This window comes from Sphaerodactylus townsendi, linkage group LG11 (genome assembly GCF_021028975.2).
Source record: "Sphaerodactylus townsendi isolate TG3544 linkage group LG11, MPM_Stown_v2.3, whole genome shotgun sequence".
NCBI lineage: Eukaryota > Metazoa > Chordata > Lepidosauria > Squamata > Sphaerodactylidae > Sphaerodactylus > Sphaerodactylus townsendi.
The window spans coordinates 72,674,828-72,697,089 of record NC_059435.1 but is presented as its reverse complement, the minus strand read 5'-3'; the positions used below and the strand labels follow the sequence as shown (position 1 = coordinate 72,697,089).

The 22,262-nt window shown below is 46.0% G+C and overlaps 1 protein-coding gene across 2 annotated transcripts in view; it reads left to right on the top strand.

The window, feature by feature from the left end:
• Positions 1 to 1,983: 1,983 nt before the first annotated feature.
• Positions 1,984 to 22,262, top strand: part of CTDSPL (CTD small phosphatase like) — a 74,935-nt gene continuing 54,656 nt past the window's right edge. For both annotated transcript variants that reach the window (XM_048510602.1, XM_048510601.1), the window contains exons 1-2: positions 1,984 to 2,114; positions 2,867 to 3,026. In XM_048510602.1, the coding sequence (XP_048366559.1) occupies positions 2,951 to 3,026 (76 nt within the window). In that variant the 5' untranslated portion in view covers positions 1,984 to 2,114; positions 2,867 to 2,950. The remainder of the gene's footprint in view (positions 2,115 to 2,866; positions 3,027 to 22,262) is intronic.

The window sequence follows — 22,262 nt, the reverse complement described above, 5'->3', positions numbered from 1 at the left end:
TAAAAACAGCTTACAACGTAATATAAAATTGTTTAGCAGCAATAAAACCCGGAACCACACAATGTCAGATGGCGTTCCACCCTTCCGCCCCACCATTTGAAATGTATATAATTTATTGTGATTTCAATATGTATGTTAGCCGCTGTAAGGGTGGGATAGCAAATATCTATCTATCTATCTATCTATCTCATGTGGCTATGCAATAATTATATATGTACATATCTACGTGCACGCACACACATGAATAATACATGCAATAATGTATACATTCCTGAATCCTTAAATGTGATCTCCCTTGTCTGTTGCAAAGAAAGCCGCAGACGATTGATCATATCAAGATGTTCTAAACATGGGGGAGGGGCTTTGCGCCAGATGTTCATGTGGTGAGAGGGAATGAAATCTATTCATACCCAGAGGCCCTATAAGACGTTCCAGGGATTTTTGTACTTCAGAATGGAAGAACTATGAGCGGGGAAAATAAATTTCATTCATGCATAGAGGCGCTGACTGTTCCCATATAGTGTTTGTGTAGAGTGGGTGGGACCCAGCTAAAGAAGGACACCCTCTGCACATGCTCAGATGTGTGGCTTTTTACGTATTCCACTGCTATTCATGGAGGACTGTGCTCGCACAGCGAAGCGGACTAAAACATGCTCATTATTGTTCGTTTTCAGAAGTAATTCGTGCAAGGTGGGTGTGTGACATTATAATCTGAGGAAGATGCACTCTGCACGTGTTCAGGAGCACTCACCTTCCCCGCAACTGGGTAGTCACAGAGTGGATGAGCTCTGGTTTACCAAGCGGTGAGGAGAAAGGCACTCTGCTGAGGTCCAAAGATACTCACACTCATAGATACTTGATGTTTTTGCACGGACTGGTTGTACTCAGAGGTTCGCCTTCTCCCCATGCGCTACTTGTGCACAGCTGTCCAGTGCTAAGGGCAGTTCCATTGCCACTGGGGCTGGCCGTGCACTCTACACATACCGTTATCCCATATGGTATTTGTCCAGCAGCAAAGAGAGAGGAGTTCTCAGTGGGGAGGGGGGGTGTTGTGTGTGTGTGAAGAAATCCACTTTGCGCATCCTCTGGAACACTTTTACCTTTCGTATTCCACGCCCATTTAAGCGACTGTGTGCAGTGGTTAAAAGCAGGGTTACTCTAATCTGGAGGAACCGGGTTTGATTCCCAGCTCTGCTGCTTGAGCTGTGGAGGGTTATCAGGGGACTTCAGATTAGCCTGTGCACTCCAACACACACCAGCTGGGTGACCTTGGGCTAGCCACAGTTCTTCGGAGCTCTCTCAGCCCCACCTACCTCGCAGGGTGTTTGTTGTGAGGGGGGAAGGGAAAGGAGATTATAAGCCCCTTTGAGTCTCCCGCAAGAGAGAAAAAGGGAGCTATAAATCCAACTCCACTCTCTCTCTCCTGGGAGGCCCCGCCCACCCAATCCCTCGGCCCGCCCTTCTCCCCGCCTACAGCGAGCGCCTCTCCAGCGAGCCTTCGGCCCACCCCTTTTCCACCCCTCCGCCCGCCTCACTTGATAGACAGCTCGCCGGAGCTGCCCTGCCCCCTCCTTTCAGCCCGCCTCGCGCGATTGACAGCCCCGCCCGCCCGAGCGGCCCCGCCTCCTCCCCTCAGCCCGCCTCGCGCGATTGACAGCCCGCCCGCCCGAGCGGCCCCGCCCCCTCCCCGCCGCCCTCCTCTCTTGATTGACAGCCCTGCCGAGCGGCCCCGCCCCGTTGTTTACCGCTCGGCGGAGGCCGGCCGGGCCTTGCTTTCCCTCTCCCGCCTCCATGTTCTTGCCTGAGGAGGCGGCGGCGACGACGGCGGCGGCGGCGGCCTTCCTCTCCTCCTCCTCCTCCTCCTCCGGGGCGGCTGCGCGCGCGGGGCCGAGGAGGGAGCCGAGCGGCGGGCGGAGCCGGAGCGCCGAGAGGCGGGGGAGACGGCGCCTGCCCGGGGCGCTGACAGGCGGCGAGCGGGCTGAGGGGAGGCGGCTGTGGCGCAGCACGGAGACGCCGCAGGGCCCCCCCTCTTCCTCCCGGCCCCCCCCCGCTCTGCCTCCGACCCCCCCACAGCGGCCGCGGGGAAGGGGGGCAGGGGGGGCGAGCGCGATGAGGTAATCCCCCACCCAGGCTCGGCAGGGGGCGCCCGTTTGGGGAGGGGAGGGGGGGCTGATCAGGCTTCTTTGGGTGGGGGGGGGAGGAAAGGGTCCCAGCTGGGTAGTTTTGAGGGGGGGGCAGTTAACTTCAGATATTGGGGGTCCTTTGGGCGGAAATGGCAGCTCAGGGGCTTCTTTTTGAGTGGGTTTTCTATATGGGGAGTGCACTGGGTCAGCCTCTCTTTTGGGGAGGGGGCTCTGAAGAATATCGGTTGTTTTTTTTTGGGGGGGGGATTTTTAGCCCCCTCAGGGAAGCGGGGGATTTGGAGGGGAGTCGAGGTGATCCAGCAGTCCTAGTCCCCTGACCCATTTTTGAAATAGTTTTGGTAGTCCTAAGGTGGGCTTTAAGAAGGGTCATTTCCCCCCCCCCGTCCCTCCCTCCCTCCCTCCCTTGGGGTGTCTGGCGTTGGGATTTTGGAGATTATTATTCTCCTTTAGATTAGCACCGTTTTTGCTTTGGGGGCTTTAGTCTGTCTTGGAATTGGGGTTGTCCCCCTCCCATTCCTCTCGTGTTTTTTTTAAAGAAAAATCTCCCTGGCTTGCGGGAAGGAAAGAGGATGAGAAGCTACAAAAGGGGACCTGTTTCTCTGCTGCCTATTATTTAAATTTTTATATATGTTGGGGAGAGGGATTTAGCTTCTTTACTGGAGTGTGTGTGAGTGTTTTTTTTTTAATTTCACGCCTAAATCTGCCTATTGATTTCCCGAAAGGAAAAATAAAAAGAGAACCCATAAGCGCACACCGAACCTGCCTCTGGGAGGGAGATAGCCAGGTGGAAAACGCTCTCTGTTTCCATGGACAACCCGTCCATTATCACCCAGGTGACAAACCCCAAAGAGGAAGAAATCCTGTCCTGCACTCAGGATAAAGGTGAGAACCTCTGATGTATAGGTACATCGCGCTGCTCTAATGGTTGCCTGCAAATGTTCCCAAATGACATTCTGGCATGCTCCTGTCAGTGGTTGTGTACATTTGTGGCTTGAAGTTTCTGGATTAGCGGCTGCTCCTTGAATCCCTTTCGGTTGGAATTTACGTAACTTGTATCCCACAGTAAATCAAGACGGTGGCTACGCATATTGAGATGAAACGCATTGGTGTCTCTGTCTACATTTGTTTCGACTCCCAGTTGTGGGGGTTTGTGTAACCTCCATGCTGTTCTGCCAGCTAGATGTTGGGCTGATTCCAGGCACTAGGGAGGCAGACCTTTACTGAACTTACTTGAATGGTTTTGAAATCTCAGCATTTGGGAACTGAGGAACTGCGTTTAAGGAAGAGTCCTGATGTAAACAGCCTTCCCAGATAAGGATAAAACGATGAGGCTGGAGACATTTTGTTTTAAGGTCGGTATGCTGAAACGCTGTGTTTGGCATGGTTGGGCAAAGCTGATCAGTTTGGCTGTCAAAGATTCTAAACCTGGTTTGAAGTTTTCTTGCCAATTCAGAAGCCCGTTGATTTTTATTTTATTCCGGCAAGGAACTTAATAATACGCCTGGCAGAGCAAAACTTCAGTAATAAAGGACAGCTTAGAGCTGAGGGATTTGAAAAATCATGAGAGTGTTTTGCCAATATATTTGGACCATAGATAATCCTTCAAATTGAAGGGTATGGAACAAATCTGGCCTGGGCACCCATGTTGACCGTAGTACGCACTGACTCTCTTGAAAGGAGAAAGGGATTACAAGGATTGATCTTTCTGGGGCCTGTAAACATGCAGAGTTTTTTTTCCTGTGTGTGGAATGTTGTTGGAACTCTTTGCTGTGCTGGAGTGCATGCTGACTGCTCTACTATTTACAGAACAGTTGAGTCTAGGTTCATCTGGGTTGACTGGTGACAGTAGGTAAGGAATGGGGTAACCTGCCTTATGCAAGGGCTTTGGTTTTCATGTCATTTTCTTCCATATCTGCCTCGCTGATTCTGTGACTTCTTATCTTTTTGCCATGCCAGTTGTATCTTTGTGGGTTTTTTTTCTTAAAGGGCAACAAACCTGTTAATCTAAAATTAGGCATATCTGTAATCCAGTAGAGCTTCCTTAAAATGTGTTCCTTCTCCCTTTTTCTTCCACGCAGCAAGAAATTGTATGTTCTCCATTGCTGATGCTTGTTAATTGTGTTGCCTTTTGTAATATAAAAGAGTATAGATGAGTAAAAAGAATTATCTTGGTGTTAACAGCATTAGGAATGTGTGGGATTTTGTTGGTGTTTTGAAGCCTGGCACACATAAGTATTAACTGTGGGAAAGATCAGTGAGCTTATAAATGCTCAGATTTTTTTTCTATTTCCATGCAAGGGTGTTCATTCCTAGAATATTCATAAAGATAATGTTGATCACATAAGCCAGTTTATGAAATACAAATGAAGCCTGTTGACACTGCTCATTAGGGTTTGGGGTTGATGGCAGAACTGGAGAAAAATGTCCTGTCCCTTTACTGGAAGCTTAATGTGTGGCGGGGATTTTTATAAAGTTAATAGGACTGTATAAATGGAGGTAAATTAAGCCTCTGTTAAAGGGAAAGGGGTTTTATTTTGCAGGCCTGTTGGCAACCCAAACCAGAAGAGGCATAATGATCCTCAGCTCTCCTTTTCCATGGTTAATCTGCAGCTATGGGATAGTGTGTTCAGTGACTTGCCAACATGGTCCTAACCATGGTGAAGGCCTGTGTTGGAACTAGCTAAAAATGGCTTACGGTAGACAGGCTCTGAAACCCCTGGTCCGTGTTATGGCTGACATGGATGTCTGAGGTTGGGAGTAGGAAACTCATCGCCCTGTGCTCCTGCAACTTGTCCCTGGTCTCTGAACTGTGCCTGAAAGATCAGAGAATTTCATCTGTCCTGGCTATGGCATTTCTCAGTGGTGTTAAGAGTGGCATGTGAAAAGATTATAAATTACCTGAATACCTATCAACAACTCAGCATTTTGCACATTACATAAAACCTGTTTCCAGGTTGATTGGAACAAGAGTTCAACAGAAAGGATGCAGTGGGACCTTCAGATGCTGGGCAACGAATAGCAGACCGGTGCTGCCTCTTGTAACCTTGACATGCACTTGGTTGTCCATTGTAAGAAACAGAATGCCTAATTTAATGGACTGTTAGTTTGACGGGGCTGGGCTGGTTCTTCGTTCTTGGATTTGCCGCTGGTGCCCACTTTGAAGTAGTAGTAAAACGCCTGCTCCATGGTTGTAGTTCTGCTTGCCTGTAGTAAGTGTCTACATCCTCCTGTGAGCAGGAAGTCTGGCACCACACTCATCATCTGCTGGCACTCTTCTTGGAGCTGTGGTCTTGAGATGATGAGAAATCATTGCTGTTCCTAACCTTCTCCAAACCACTGCACAAGCCTGAGGGAGGCCCCCCCCCTCCCCCAAGTCCTCCGAGCATGCCAGAGGGAGGATTGAGAAGGGAGCGAGGGAAGCGCAAATACTGGCTGGCTGGTAAGCCAGGCTAACATTTGCAGACCCCTAAACTTTGCACTGAAGACTTTCTTTATCTGTGCACAAATGTAGAGTCTATGTTGAGAACAGGCTGAGAAGCAGCCGCTTGCTTATGAGTGCCTTCTGCGTTTAATGGCTAACTTGGATTTCCCACATTTAGATCCAGCGTTTTAGCTAGATCAGCACACTGGTGAGAAATGTTGCTTGTGCACCCTACGCTCCCAGTAGTTAGCCTTTATTTTTCTCAGGCTATGGTGTCGTGTGCAGGGCCAAGCAAATACAGCCTGGTGTTGAAAGCGGGCAAAGTTAGTAAATAATGGTCTGTCTTATTTGATCAGTGGAAGAAGTGAATTCTTTCCATCCAGCCAGCTGAAGAAGTTGACTTCTGTTAGCACGTACAGCTTCAGTTGCTCAGTTGAATTATAACATGCTCCTGTTACGATTATGCTTTTAATATAACATTAATTAATGTAATTAATTGGAGGAGTGCTTTATTGCATTTTCCCCAAAAACGCAGATTGCTGCTAAAGTTCTGCATATTAGAAAATAAGTTCAGAAGAAAGTTATTCTGCCCTTGTATTTCCAACAAGGATTTAAATAAAACCTGTTGTGATTTGTGGATGAAAGTTAATTGTAAAGATCAGGAAACATGGTGTGCAGGGATGCGTGGAAGATGACGTTTAGGCAGGGTGCTCAGATTAGAAGAGTTTGGACTTTGGAGGAGTGGGGAATCAAACCTGGTTCACCAAAATAAGCATCTGCCGCTCATGTGGAGAAATGCAGAACCAAATTTGGTTCTCCATGTTATTAGAGTCCACCACTCTTAACCACTACGCCACAGTGGCTGTCCTTTGGGACTGTATCATCCACTCTACCTCTTCTCATCTCTTGCCTTGGAAGCCTTACAGGGTTGCCATTAGTTGACTGCAAGTTGACAGCACTTTCCACCACCATGAAGAGTCAAATTGATCCAGAATGAGTGAAAAGGGCCTTTTGTTCTAGACTATGCCTACCATGCATTGTGGTATTTATAATTAATGTGTGCTCATCATTCTTTAAATAGACGTAACTTAATAGACAGCTTTACAATAACCAAGAACTATAGCCCAATAAATGAACTTAAAGTGATTGCGTGTACTTCAATTTTTGAATAAGATGATTTGCAACCCAGTCCAGGGGTGGGGAACGGATTGTAGCAGCGGCGCAGGTTGGCCTGACATGGGTGCTCACCCTATGGGCACAAGGGGTCCCTACGATGGCAGAGAGAGCAAACACACCAGCCAGCAGGTGTCACACAGCTCTGCGGCGCCCAAACCTGAAAGGACCCGGTACCCCGAAGTTCCACTGACATGTGAGACAGTGCTGGCACAGTGGAGGGTGGGAGCGTTCCCAGGGGTGGAGTCAATTTGTTGACTTCCACCTGGTTTTCAGCCCAGGAACGCCCCCTCCCCAGCTGCAGACCTGTGCCACTACAGTGGTGGCGAACCTTTGGCACTCCAGATGTTATGAACTACAATTCCCATCAGGCCCTTCCAGCATGGCCAATTGGCCATGCTGGAAGGGCCTGATGGGAATTGTAGTTCATAACATCTGGAGTGCCAAAGGTTCGTCACCACGGCACTAGAAAGTGGTTTTTTTCAATGGTTTTTTTTCAGGTGGCCAGGGGTGTTTTTTGTTTTTGCTTTTAGGCCTTCCTGTATGGCCTGAAAGCCTTTTGTGGGTGGCGCAGCAGCACAGACGCAGCACCATCCCTGGCAGCTGTGTGGTCTGGATTGGGCTGTGCATATTGATAACATACAGTTAACATGTAGTAATATTAAGAAGGCAAATGCTGTCCCATGGAATGGGATCTGTTACGTGATAACCAAAAGCGTCATAGCTGATGGATGACGAAACCTGCAAAGGTAGAAGCCGAGATCATCTGGAATAATTTTATATATAATGCCAACTCTGCCTCGAAAAAGGCACAAAGAGAGCTGGGAATTCTTCCTGTTCAGTACCAGGAATCTGAACAAGTGGGAAGCCAGGGACCTTTCCTCTTACCTTTCCTATTGGAAAAACCACATTGTTTCTTCGCAGGGACTTGACCTTTCCACCTGGAGGAGAGGTAGAAGGGAAAACCCCAGGCACACTGCTGGGCTCTTCGAAGTTAAAACATGACATTTTGTTTAGAAGATCATGAGGTAGTAAGGTACAGATATTGTATTTATCCCCCCTAAGTCTGTTAAGGTTGACGTGGCTTGTAGATTGATAACATTAAAATGGTTAACCCAGGTGTTAGGTTGTATTCTTTTCGCATAGGGTGGCCATGTTCTGAGAGCAAGCCTGAGATAGCTCATCATGGACCACAATTCCCAGCACCCTCTTCCAGCATGGTCAATTAGCCATGCTGGCAGGGGCTGATGAGAATTGTAGTCCATGAACATCTGGAGCACCACAGGTTGGCCACCCCTGGTATAGTGGATGCTTCTGAACCCAGTTTTGTCTTCTGACCAAACAGTCTTCACTTAACTTTGTATCTTGTGTAGTTTTAACTTCTTTCACGCATTTAAAAAATTTTAAGCGTACGCTTTTTAATTACCAGGATGTTTTTTAAAGGGGGATGTCTTTCAAAACATCTGCCTCCTTCGAATGTTACAAACTAAGACCAGCTTAATTTCCATGATAAATAATATTTCAGTGGATAGGTTTCTTTGATAAAATGCACATAAGTCAGCCTCCTTTAACTTGTAGAAAACTATTTATTTCATTTTATTCAACATGTATCCCTACCCATTCCCCCGACAAGGGCGGCTTCAAACAATAACAATGCACAATTTAAATGCATTAAAACCTATAATTTGCAAATCCTGAATACCACATGTGGCCTAAGTTCCCATGGCACATCATGAACACATGAAGCTGCCTTGTGTGGTATCAGTTCACAGAAGCATTGTCGTCTAAGGCAGGCAGCAGCTTTCCAGATCTCAGGTGGAGGTCTTTCCCATCACTTACTACCAGATGTTTTAACTGGAGATGGCTGGTATTGAACCTGGGCCCTTCTGCATGCCAAGGAGATTCTCAACCACTGAGCTCCAGCCCCTCCCTTTGGAGGTTTATCCAGTGAACTCTCAATGTTCCCCTCTTATTGTAGGGATGCTAACTGCAGTATCATAACTTTGAGAAATATGTTGAGTGCTTAGCGTTGAATAACTTATTTGGTGTCTTCTCCCCGGCCCTTGATAATGCTGCTTGCTGGAGAGGCAGTGTGAATCTCTTGTACGGAAAAGGTGGTTTCTTTTCTTTGGCCTTTATGTCCTCTCCCTTGGAGTCTGAGTGCTGATCTGATTGGTCTTCCTGTTGGTAAATGGGTGTACTGTCTGAAGCTATGAGGAAGGCCCCATGATAAATATAATATCACTTTGTGAAATATGCAAAACCCAGTTGTTCAGGAGGGAATTTTTTGAGTAGATAGTGGGAAATTTTTTGGTACTCAGGATGTTAGTGGATCAGCACAGCCCCTGCCAGAATGGCCAATTGGCCACACTGGCAGGGGCTGATGGGAATTGTAGTCCATAACATCTGGAGTGCCAAAGGTTCGCCACCACTGCTATAGAGAGAGCTGACCAGTGGTGTAATTGAACCCCTCAGGAAGTAACCTCTGTTGGGATTTTTTTTTCCCCTCCTTCCAGTTCTTCAGTCCCCGGCCCACTGCATTATGCTATTTTTTTATTAGGAACCTTTTCCTGCTAGATCCAAAGGTTACATTTTGTAATCTGCTTGATCTTTGACTGGCTGGCTTTGTTTAACTAGGAATCTTTGCTGGTAGACTCAAATTGTTCATTAAACGGTATCATGTTTTGTAATCAGTTTGTTGATTGACTGAATTGTTGTATCATACTTGTAACCCGCCTTGAGTCCCAATGAAAAGGGTAGGTTATAAATGAAAATAAGGACTGGACGAGACTAAATTAATAAGAGTTAATTTTGTATTGGGGTTTTGTATTGGTTGGTGTCATGTTCGTGTTTGGAATAAAGTTGGATAGCTGAAGCTAGCCCAGTCTCACCAGATCTTGGAATAACTTTTGGTTTGAAGGTTAACAGTACAATCCCAAACAGTGGCACTAGCCCAGTGGATTTAGAAGGATGTAACCCGCTTTAGTCACATACTGTAAGTAGTGAAGGCATCAGTTCGTACATCTTATTCTCCCTAATGGGTATAGCCAATTCTTGAGTTTAGCATTGCTTGTAATATAGGAAACTGTTCTAGGTTTTCAGCTGAAACTGTGGGGTAGTGTTTAAAAGCATTGGCGATGACCTACTTCAACTGATTTGCACAGTTATATGTACTTAATTCCCACTGAAATTCTCAGGGCTTACGAATATGCTGTTCTCTACAGCCAACTATAGCAGTGAAATGTCACATTTTTGCCATATGGATGGGTGTATTGCTCTTCTGGCAGAATTCACGAACAAAAATACTCCTATTGGAGAACATGAACGGCTAACATTTAGGTGCAGCCCATCTCCCAATGTTAGTGGTGACCGTTTGGAACCCTCTCCCCGGCCAGTATATTTCAGTGGCCAGCAGAGTAATGTTAACTATTATAGAAAATCTTGTATCATTTAAAAACATGCAAATGATAATGGAATGAAACCATCCTTATTACATTGGATAAAGTATCGGATCTGCTTATGGGTTGTGGCAACTCTTGCTACAAATTTCGTGCTGAGTGCATTTATTTGAGGGCAATCTGTTTTATTCTTCTTTGTCTTATGGGATAAGTGCAAAATCTTTATTCTTTGGTAAACTTCAGCCTCAGTGAAGTTTGCCTTTCTTTTTGGTGGTTCTTTGTTATTTTTCCAAAATGACATAGGTTGTGAAATACTAACAAGTTGTGTCTGAGTGTGAGCCGGTGGGGATGGGTGTGTATGTGTATTTTACCCCTTTCAGCAGCAACTCCTTTCTTAATCCATAAGTAGGGAGTCCCTGTATGTCCTCTATGGCCACTGATTCAGGCCTGTGTGTATTGGGGGGAGGGGAGAGATAGTTGGATCAATAAGAAAAGCCCTATTGGACAATACTATTTCACACAGAGACAAAGAAGGATATTGGCAAGCTGGAATGGGTTCAGAGGAGGGTGACCAAAATGGTAAAATGTCTGGATGTGTGCCTTATGAAGAGTAGCTTAGGGAGCTAGGTATGTTTAATCTGGAGAAGAGAAGGCTAAGGGGTGACATGATAGCCATGTTTAAATGTTTGAAGGGATGTCATGTTGAAGAGGGAGCAAGCTTGTTTTCTGCTGCTCCGGAGACTAGGACAAGAAATAATGGATTCAAAACACAGGGAAAGAGATTCCACCTAAACATTAGGAAGAGCTTCCTGACAGTAAGGGCTGTTGGACAGTGGGAGAGCTGCCTCCTTTGGAGGAGTGGAGTCTCCTCCTGTGGAGGTTTTTAAACAGAGGCTGGATGGCCATGTGTCATGGGTGCTTTGATTGTGTCTTCCTGCATGGCTGTGGGTTAGATTGGATGGCCCTTGAGGTCCCTTTCAACTGTTTGACTCTAGTCTATGAGCTTCCCCTGAAGGGCCAGCAAACTGGGCACATCTGCCGGGGCTTTTCCTCCTAACACTCCTATGAGTACAAATGTAAGGTTGACATCAAACGAAGAATTTGCCATGTGGGAAGCTGTCCCGTGCAGCTATGCAGACTGCATGCAGATTGCTTCAGGTGGCTTGTATGCATGATCCTACATGGCATACCTATCAGTGCTTCATATTTGCCATGTTTTAAATCTTTCCTAAGAGTGCAGGAATATTTTTCGTTGAGTTTGTTTTTTAGCACGCAAGACTGTTAATGCCAATCCATTAAATTATTTGCGGCAGAGCCCCCCCTCCCCTTGTGACTAAAGACGGTTAAATCCCGAGGAGGAAAATTGCTACACTTAATGCTCAAAATGTTAATCTAGCTGGCCCTTAATAAGCTTGCATTTTGTTTGATAGTCATTTGTTAAGCCTTGTTATGACCCTTCTGCATACATCTAAACACATTTGCACATAATTTCAGCAATTTTTCACCACTTGTCCAGTTCAGCTATTTGGGGGCATTTTAGCACTGTCTGTGTATTTCTGGTTTCTGAAAAACCAGTAATGAGACTGCACAGTTCTGAAGACTCAGTGACACTTAAATATTTGAATGGCTAAGTTCTGCTGATTCCCTTCTCTTACCCACACTCTGGGCCAGCATCCTGTCTCTCACAGCGGCCAAACTGGAGGTCCAAACGCCAGGACATAGAGGACAGCCCTGCTGTGCAGTGTAAGATGGTTGGCCTCCATTAGAATGTAGGAGGAGCCCTGCTGGATCGGACCAGTGGTCCATCTAATCCAGCAACTTGTCTTATCCTGTGGCCAACCAGTTGCTCTGGAGGTCCACCAACAGGTCATAAAGGAAAATCCTTCTGTGCAGTGTAAGATGGTTGGATACACAACAAGGTCAGGTCAAGATGAATGCTTAAGATCAGGACAAGAAGTTATCCTGATTCATCTGGTGTAACCTTGCCACTTCCTATCTTGAGTGCGTTCAGAACACGGGAGAAGAATTATGTGTAATAGAATTGGTTCAAGCCAGGCAATCCATGCCCTACAAGGAGAGACTTAGGGAGCTGGGGATGTTTAATTTGGTGAAGAGAAGGTTAAGAGGTGACATGATCGCCATGTTTAGATATTTGAAGGGATGTGATGTTGGTGAGGGAGCAAGGGTGTTTTCTGCTGCTGCAGAGACTAGGACCAAGAGTAATGGGTTCAAGGTGAAAGAAAAGAGATTCCATTTAATCATTAGGAGGAACTTTCTGACTGTCAGGGCTGTTGGACCGTAGAATACACTGCCTCGGAGAGTGGTGGAGTCTTCTTCTTTTGAGGTTTTTAAACAGAGGCTAGATGAGCATATGTCAGGAGTGCTTTGATTATGTGTTCCTGCATGGCGGAGGGTTGGACTTGATGGCCCTTGGGGTTTCTTCCAATTCTATGTGCTGCTGTTACCTGGCTGCTACAGACTGCTCTGTTTGTAAAGCTGTAGCTCAAGACCAAGACTTCAGTATATGGTGGCACCCTTGCCTTCAGATAGGGAGACTTTCCAAAGGACATCTAAAGTATGTATGTAAAAGCGCTGCGTGGGTGGAAGCGGGTGTCTTGAGTCCTTCTGTCACTATCACTCCCACAGTTCTTTCCCTGAAGTCTCTCCGCCAATCTAATATTGAAAGCTAAGCTGATTATTTGGGGTGGGGGAGAAGAAAGCCGTCTGGTCCTGGAAATGGAAAGTGGTAAAAGGGTTCTCCCACCGTGTCTCTTCAGCGCTTCAAAATGCAATGCAGTTCTCTGCTTTGGATTTAATTGGGTTAAATCCAGATGTATAGGTAGATGCTACAGCAGGTAGGCAGCAGTTTAAATATTTTGAATCGCCTGGCCTTAGTCCCAGGGAAATTTGGTACTGTTATAGTGGAAGGCTGCAGGCTTTTTATAAGGCAGAGTTAATAATTGTAAAACCATACTTTGAATGTGGGGGGGTTGACAAGGGAGGGGGCTGGAATCAATAAACATGGCAAAGCTGGGGCTTATTCTGCACCAGTGGTGCTACTTAGATTATAACCAGTGAGACAAAATGCAAGAATATCTCATGCCTGTATCTTGGAAGAATCTGGCAGGAGGATTATTTATCCTGAGATGAAGAAATTAGACATGCTAATTCCAGATGGGGTGACTGAGTTCATCCTTAGCGACAAACATCCTAGAGCAGGGGTCTGCAACCTGTGGTTCTCCAGATGTTCATGGACTACAAATCCCATCGCGGGGCTGATGGAATTTGTAGTCCATGAACATCTGGAGAACCACAGGTTGCAGACCCCTGCCCTAGAGTTTTTGTTATCGTAAAAGCAAAGGAATGTACGCCTTTACACTATTATGGCCCACACTAATACACAACGTTTATTCTGTTCTTCTGTTTACAACTCTGTAACCAACTTCCCATTTAAAGAAATCTTATCTAATTTATCAAAATTGTTGTGTGGGGATCACTGTAATAGTCCTTCCAACTCCAAGGAATCTTCTCCTGGATCTGGAGTCTTTCTGAACTCTTTGAGCCTTCCTCAAGAGGCTGATCTCAGCAGCCCAATCCAGAGCTGTTGGGCAGGTGGGGATGGCAGTGCTCTGGCACCGCGCTGCCCGCTTGACAGGGCTTTCTCACATTGCGGGAAGCCCCCAAAAGTTTTTAAAACCCCAAAGAATCCCCCGTGGCGGAGAATAGACATATCTCTGCCGGTGGCTCCAGCAGCACACGGGGGCTGATCGGGCACTGGAAGCTGACTAAGGTTGACCCCAGCCATGCTGGTGCAGTGTTTTGCGCCGGTGGGCCTGGACGGCAAGAGCAACTTCCTGGTTGGGTTTCGTGGAGCTGCGTGTCACCCAGCTGTCAGAGTATGTTGCCCCTCGACTGGTGCATTTGTCCTATTTGCCCCTCCCCTTGGATGGGGCTGTAGATTCTGCTTGAATTTCCATGAATTGTTATTCTGTAGTATTCTAGTGGAATAAGCTGCTCAGGTGATTTGTTGTTGGCTCCAGAGCTGGGGCTGTGTAATCTTTCTCCTCCTTTAGCCCTTTTTAAAAACCTCCTCCCAGATCTTCCAACTGTTCACTCCTTTTTTATCAAAGGTTGATTCCGCATGGGCCAAAAACAGCGGTGTGAAAATGGTGTGAAAACAGTATAAACCCTTTTAGACCATTTTAAACCCCTTTACACCATTTTCACACTGTTCTCACACTGCTGTTTTTGGCCCGTGCGGAATCAGCCAAACATATCGCCAGATTCTCCACTCATGATAGCGTAATGTCGTCAGAACTCAGGAGCTAAGTAAGATCACCCATAGTTACTATTTTGATGTCAGACCACCAAAGAAGACCAGGGTATCTATGCAGTGGAAGGTGACCTCGTGGCTTACTTTACCTCTAGCGTCTAGCTTAGTTTTCAGTTATCTAGGCCTATAGTTTTATGAAAGGGCATTACAGCTATTTCCCACAGCACCCCTCCCTGGCTTTCTAGGAAAAAAAATAATTCCAGTCATTTTGCTTTGATTATCTTGGAACATTCACAAATCACCGTGCGTTCCCTTGTATACAATTACGAGGGCCATTCCACAGAATCTTATTATCGAACAATGAATATACAGTTGCTGCACATAACTTATGCAAATTGACTTGAGGTTTTGCTTGCATTGCGGGAAATACTGCATCTTCCAAGTGTACTATTATGTACCTCGGGAAATTATGATACTTCCCATGGAGAGTTATCACAGTTCTGTGGTGCTGCGCTGTGCAGCGTTGTCTTTATGTCATTGCATCACCAGTGAGCTTTTCTACTCCTCCCTCCACCGACGTATACTCCATTTTTTGGCGATTGTAATGTTACTTTTAATTCTTTGTAATACAAGTTTACATCTTGCTCCAACCCATTCTGTGCAATTGGCATATCGCCACTGTCATTGGATCATAGCTTCTAGGAGTACGGCACAAAGTTTCAAGCACATTTTGTCTGTGCTCAGAACCCTGAAGGTCTGTCATAGCTCTGTGTTTCTGAGATCTTTGCTTCCCCTTTTCAAAGGAGTCGTCCCTGCTGCCCTGGGCATTGGGTGATTCTGGCAGCTTGCTAGGAGGAAGCAGTTGATTCTGCCTGTAAGGATGCTTGGAGATCACTGCAAATGGTCGGCTCTTGTATGTTGTGAGAGTGTTCCTTTTAAAATGTCTGGAGAAAGGGTGTGTGTGTGGGGGGGGGGGTCTAAAGTGGGGTCAAGTCGCAGCCATAGGGTTTTCAAGGGAAGAAGAGTTTGGATTGATACTCTGCTTTTCTCAACCATAAGGAGTCTCAAAGTGGCTTAAAACTCCTTCCCTTCCTCTCCCCACAAGAGACAACCTGTGAGGTAGGTGGGGCTGAGAGAGTACTAAGAGATCTGTGACTGGCTCAAGGTCACCCAGCAGGCTTCATGCTTGAGAGTGAGGAAACAAATCCAATTCATTAGATTAGTATCCATTGCTCATGTGGAGGAGTGGGGAATCAATCCCGGTTCTCCAAATCAGAATCCACCGCTCTTAACCACTCTGGCTGTCTAACAGAGGTGGTTTTGCCACTGTCTTCCTCTACAGAACAACCCTGGAGTCCCCTGGTGTCTCCCATCCAAAAACTAACCAGGGCTGACCTTGCTTAGCTTTCAGTATCTGATGAGATTGGGCTAGCTTGATCCATCCAAATTAAGGCAAGAGGAGTCTTGGGTGGACTTGTGATTGCTTCCATTTTGTAGACTTGTGATTGCTTCCATTTTCCACTTGTTATGAATGTGTTTGTGACCTAGTGTGCCTGCTGTCATTTTGGGTAAACATCTTAACGGAAAAGAAAAATGAGCTGGTTCTCAAGGAAACCTGTATAGCACCACTAACAACAAAAAGGACCCTGAAGGATTGAAATTATAAGAGTTATTGGAAAATCCACCACAATGCAAAATTGTATATCAGATAAAATAGATCTGTTGTTGTTGTTGTTGTTGTTGTTGTATTGGTTCATATCTTGGGAACTTGTGCCGGTGGCCTCTTAACAAATCCCACATGTCTCCTCCCCTTTAATGTATTTTTCGAATGTTACTGCAAAGCTCTGACCATAAAGCGACCTGATGTGCCATAGCTTGCATCTTTCCCCTTCACTCTTAATTTTGTTTCTCGCTCTGAGTGCATGGGGAGATTTTTTGTTCATTGACAGAATCATTACAGCTCCATTAACATTGCTCTTCCTTTGACCCTCTCTGTAGGGAAACTATGGTGTTAATAAGCGCCGCTGACTTGCAGGTTATCGCAAATATTAACTGTTGGAAAAATCTGTTGAATGGATTTTTGCATATGATTATATGCCATAAGTGCTGCTAAGTTTGATCTGATTGTGGCAGGTGCTGCGTGCTACGCCTCGGCTAGCCATATGGGCTTCAGAAGGAGATTATGAAAAGGCCCAAAAGATAGGATTCACCATTAGCTTACATTCACAGCAACAACTGTCCATTGCTGTATCTGTCTTACAGAACAAGTTTGAATGAATGAATGTTTATTTATAGTTAACAACCAGTAATACGTTAATTCATAAAAGGCCAAATTCCAAATTTTTACAAAGAGGTAAAAAGTTAAAATATAAAATAGAACTTATTTTAACATTCCTCTCCTATCCACCTGCTTTCCTGTATTTGTTTACTAAAACACAAAACAGAGCTACCTTACTGGAGATTCTTTGGTCCTTACCCAACAGCAAATAGTTCAATTTCCATTTATTCTATTCGGTCAAGTTAGGCCTCAGGATTTCTTCTCTAAGCTTATCATGTAGAGGGCACTAAAGCAACTGGTGTTCAAGCCAATCCACAAGTTTAAATGTTGACATTTTGAAATGCATGAATTCTTTGTAACCATGGGGAACTTCTTGGAAGCTTCCCCCATGCTTGTTTCTTGTATCAGAACTAAAAGGGATTCCAATAGCATTGGTGTCCTGACCTTTTTGGGCCCGTGGGAATCTTTGAAATTTGGGCACAGGGTGGGGGACAGGAGGTGGAACCAACTGCAAAATGGCAGGCACAAGGAGGCACACACCCAGAAGAGGTCCAAGTGAAGGGGAAGGGAGAGGTAGTTTTTAAAATACACTGGGAAAGAGGAATGAGACAACAAAACCAACCTTGTGGCACCTGCCACTGAAGTAACATGCTTTTCACACGCACAGCCTGTCAAATCTCTGGTGACCAATCAGGAGTGCCCACACCCGGTTTCTGTAAATACTTGACATTTACTGGGTACGATATTTGTGGGCACCACATTGGGGGCCTTGCAGTTCTACTTGGTACATGGAAGAGATAGCAAAGTCCTTTGAAATAGTTGTTAAAGAACTGCATAACAATTAGGCTTAATTCCAGTCTTTCTAGTCTAACTCCTTGTTAAACGTAAAGTTTTAGACGCCTCATACCTTATGTACTTGCCTTTCTTTCACCCTATCCTTATCTTTCTTCCTCTGATGATTTTCCCAAGTTACCGTTCTGTACTTTTTGCCACCCCATGAAGGTCTTGACCAACACTCTAAAGGGTCTATGGTGTTACCCTTGAGGCTTATGGTGTTGACAGTGGTGGTGCAGTTTAACCAGGGGAAAATGCAGGCAGCTTGCAGCTTATAGATTCATTAGTATTGCAGTGATATAAGTGAAGGAAACTGCAGCAGCAGAAAAGTAAAGCTTACTCCAGAACAGTTTGGGCTAATTCATCACTTTGTGGGAAGATGAATTATGAAGGATTAGATTAAATAGCTCTGTTTTAAAATACCATTTTGAAAGTGCTTCAGTCTAATTTTGAATAAGCTTCGAGGTGGCAGTATAAACAGGCTGCACAGTATGTGATGGAACTCATGCATTTTGCATTGCAGTTACTAGCTCTTACATTAAAATCCAGCATGGTAACACCTCTGTGCGTACAGCCACCTGGTTCAGTTAAAAATTTAAATAAGGACTGAGCAGGACAGGAGTGTCTTCAAATGCAGGTTTTCCAAGCGTCCTCCCCTGTGATTCCCATGCGAAGGCTTCCATGCCAAACTAATGTGTGTGTTTCAGAAGTTAAAATGATAAGTTCTAGGACAGCAGGGAGAGAGGCAGTCTTCCAGTTCAGTGGTGCATAGGACGGACATAATACGAGAACCCGGTAGAAATATTTCATTCTGGGGGAAAAAACTTTTGCATGTGTCAACCTAAAGAAAATTGTGTAAGACGTATCGGTGAGGGTACAACAGCCAAATCGAGCTTTATGCTGTATTCTATGTATTACGGTGTTTTATCCCTTGAGAGCTCTCACTGTCAGATGAATTCAGGGGTTGACCTGGGATCCTTCTAGCCCAGTGATGGCGAACCTTTTCGAGACCAAGTGCCCAAATTGCAACCCTAAACCCACTTATTTATCGCAATGTGCCAACATGGCAATTTAACCTGAATACTGAGGTTTTAGTCCAGTGTACACCCGCCGCTCTGCCTTGTGCTGCTCCAGCACCTCCACCCCACCCCTCTGCCTCTGCCCCACCTGCTCAAGCAGAGGCCAGCCTGCTGTAGCCTCCAGCAAGTCCTGCGCGCACCGCTCTGCGCCTTTCTAGCATCATTGCCTCCTCTGTCCCCCCTCAGGCATCAGCCACCCAGAGCACAGGCACCAGGCCCGCCAGCCCTCCCTTCTTGCCGCGGGGCGTTGTGCCCAGTGGCCCAGGCCAGCCTAGATGTGTGTGTGTTGGGGGTGTGTGTGATTCCCCCCCCCCACGATGAACTCTGTGCACACGTGCCCACAGAGAGGGCTCTGAGTGCCACCTCTGGCACCCGTGCCATAGGTTCGCCATCACTGTTCTAGCCTTAGTCTAGCTATCCTTCTCTAGAGAATATCTCAGACTCCTTACCCTACCCAGCCAGTCTTGTGGTAGATCTGATTGCCTCATTAGCACATTTTCCTTGTAAAGATAGGACTGACATATGGCACTTCTTTGACCATTGCTGTCCTCACCCTTCCTTCTTTCTGCCTGTATTCCTTTTGCATAGCTCCCTGCCATGAACAAGGGCCTCATGGCTTTCTGCCTGTTTCTGGCTGCCCCTCCCTTGTGACTTCCTCTGCTTACAGCTTTTCTGTTTCTCCTGTTGATCAGTCCAGCTTCCAGTTTCCTTTTTTACTTCTGTCATAACTGGATGGCCCAGGGGGTTGCTTCTGTTAGCATCCCCATTGAGCTCCAGCCCTTCAGCACCCACTTGGGTACCAGCCCCATTGTTCACAGTGTGGGTATTGTGAGTGGCTTAGAGACCTCTGTGTCAGCTGGAGTAAAAACATTCCTAATTGAGTCAAAATAAAATAACAGGGTTTAAAAGGACACTTGCCCTTCATTCATGTTCAGTATAGCTTCTGCTGTTGTACCTTGGTCATGTTATGAGAAGACAAGAATCACTGGAAAAAACAATAATGCAAGGAAAGGTTGAAAGCAGGAGGAAAAGAGGAAGACTCAACATGAGATGGATGGATTCTGTAAAGGAAGGCATGGCCCTCAGTTTGCAAGACCTGAATAAGGCTACTCTGGGGAGGTGGGCTTCTTGAACGATGGGCGTTCCCCCCGAATTTCTCAGGGAGGAAGGGCCAACTTTTACAACTTCCTGTCTCCCGGTTTGGAGTCACCCCTCCCAGTTTGCTTCCTGCCTCATTAAGAGAGCGCAGCTAGGGAGAAAAGCTCTTAGCAATGACTTTGGTCGCCCCCCCCCCCCCCCCCAGCTTTTTTAAAAGCTTGCCTTTCTTCTAGACTGAGTCAGACCTGGAGAGTCCTCCAATCTTTTCAGCCTGTTTCTTCCTTCGCACCATCTTTTCACAACTCCTATCGTCTCTGCTGCTTCATTTATTTTTGAGGTCTTTGCTACCCCCAACCCCCCTTCTTCCTCTCAGTGGCCCTGCTACAAACTCTATGGCCTAGTCCGAAGGACACTAAAGCGAAGAGCAGTTGATTGTCAGTGTCTGGAGGGGGGCAGTTTAGAGCAGAGGCTGATAAAATGAGCTTGTCTTCTGAAGAGGAGCTGATAGCAAAGTGCATAACTAAGGTGTATCCGAAAAAGAGGGGGAAATCTGCTTGTGACTTTCCTCCGCAGAATTCTGTGTGGACGTTCTCTCCTGACTGCTCAGTAAGCACAGACACTGCCTCCAGTTGGAATATCCTTCTTTCTGCCTTCCTGGCAGCAGCTCGGGGGTGAACGTGGGCATGAGAAATGATTTCAGCTGCTAAGTGTCAAGCCCCGAGCACAGCAGTCTTGGGGCTCATCTTGAGAGAAGCCACACAAGTACTTCCAACAACTGGGAAAAAAAAACAGGGTAACGGGAGCAGTTGTGCTGTGACGTGTAATATACAGGAGCTGGCTTGACAACACCTCTTCACCCTCAAGGAATCTAGCCTTAAGAAGGATGGCAAAGCCGCAGTGTCCTTTCATCTTCTGGATCCTCCACGTCCTCCCTAGGAGCAGCAGTGGCATAGTGGCTAAGAGTAGGTGCATTCTAATCTGGAGAACTGGGTTTCATTCCCCACTCTGCCGCTTGAGCTGTGGAGGCTTATCTGGGGAACTAGATTAGTCTGTGCACTCCAACACAGGCCAGGTGGGTGACCTTGGGCTAGTCTCAGCTCTTTGTAGCTCTCTCAGCCCCACCCACCTCACTGGGTGTTTGTTGTGGGGAGGAAGGGAAAGGAGAGAAGAAGGGGGGTAGAAATCCAAACTCTTCTCTTCTAAGGTTGCTTCTGGGCAACTTATAAAAGACAGCAGTAGATGTTACTTTGGCATAGCAGAGACGGAAACCACATTCAGAGTTGGGGACCTGGATGTGAAACCGAAAATAGGAGAAAAGGCCAAAAGTACCTTAGCTTTTTACACCTGAGAATGACAAGTATCAGATAGTTGAGATGCCAGGAGAAAACCTAACCAACAGTGTTAAGGGCATAAAGAACAGAGAAAATGTCCGCACCAGTCTTAATATGAAAGCCTTGCTAAAGGATTCTTAAAGCACACATTTATAATTGCCACTTTAATGCATAAATCAAACTCAGTGATGCAGAAAAACGTCACTTGGCTCCAAGCTCTTCAGCCAAAACTACTAATCCTTGTGCCTTTAGATCGAAGCGTATTCAGTTTCCTAACCCACCACATTTGCTTTACCCAGTTTCTCTGGACAAATGGAGTTCTCCAGTTCCAGTATGTGAAACTCCAACCCACATTCTTTGTAAGAAAGAAAAGCAGCCTGCTTTTAAAAGATAAGCTGTCAAAGACACTTATTAATTGGCCTCAGTCATTTAAACAACCGCTTCTCACAGACAGCAAATGCCCCAAATGTCAGCCTCCTCCCAAGGCAGGAAGTGCACGCAGCAGTGGCTGGCCAATGCCAGAGTAGCTGCATATTCGAAGTTTGTCCAATTACCCTTTTTGGCTGTCTGTTCTCTTTGCATGCTCAGCTTCCCTTGCTCAGGAAGTCGAGGCCTCAAATTTAATCCTGCGTTTTGAAAGCTGCTCTTGGTTAGAGCTACAAACTTTTCAAAAAATGGAGAATTCTAATTAACATGAGCTCATAGAAAAACAGCTAATACGAAATTATTCAGCAGTTACAAAGGGAAGAAATGACAGCAATGTGTTGTCGAAGGCTTTCACAGCTGGGATCCTTTGTGTGTTGTGGGTTTTCCGGGTTGTATGGCCGTGTTCCAGTAGCATTTTCTCCTGACGTTTCACCTGTATCTGTGGCTGGCATTTTCAGAAGACTCTGAACAAGATCTACCAGACCACGGCCACACAGCCCGGAAAACCCACCACAACCAGATATTCCTGAATTTCTTCTATCGAAGAAGAGACATCAGCTTTGTGCCTGGAAGGAGCACCAGTTCAAAAACAGATACCTCCCTCAAAGTAGGCCGGTGGTGGCGACCACTCAAGTCTTCTCAAAATTTCAACAGCGCCCCCCCAATTTTGAAAGAGCCAAAGGCTTCCCAGAGCCGAGGGCCCTTGATTTTAGGTCGTGGTATAATGAATTGTTGTTCAAAATGCCTTTCATTATGCCATGACCCAAAAAAGTTTTTTTTGTCTTTTGCATTTATGCCACTTGGTCA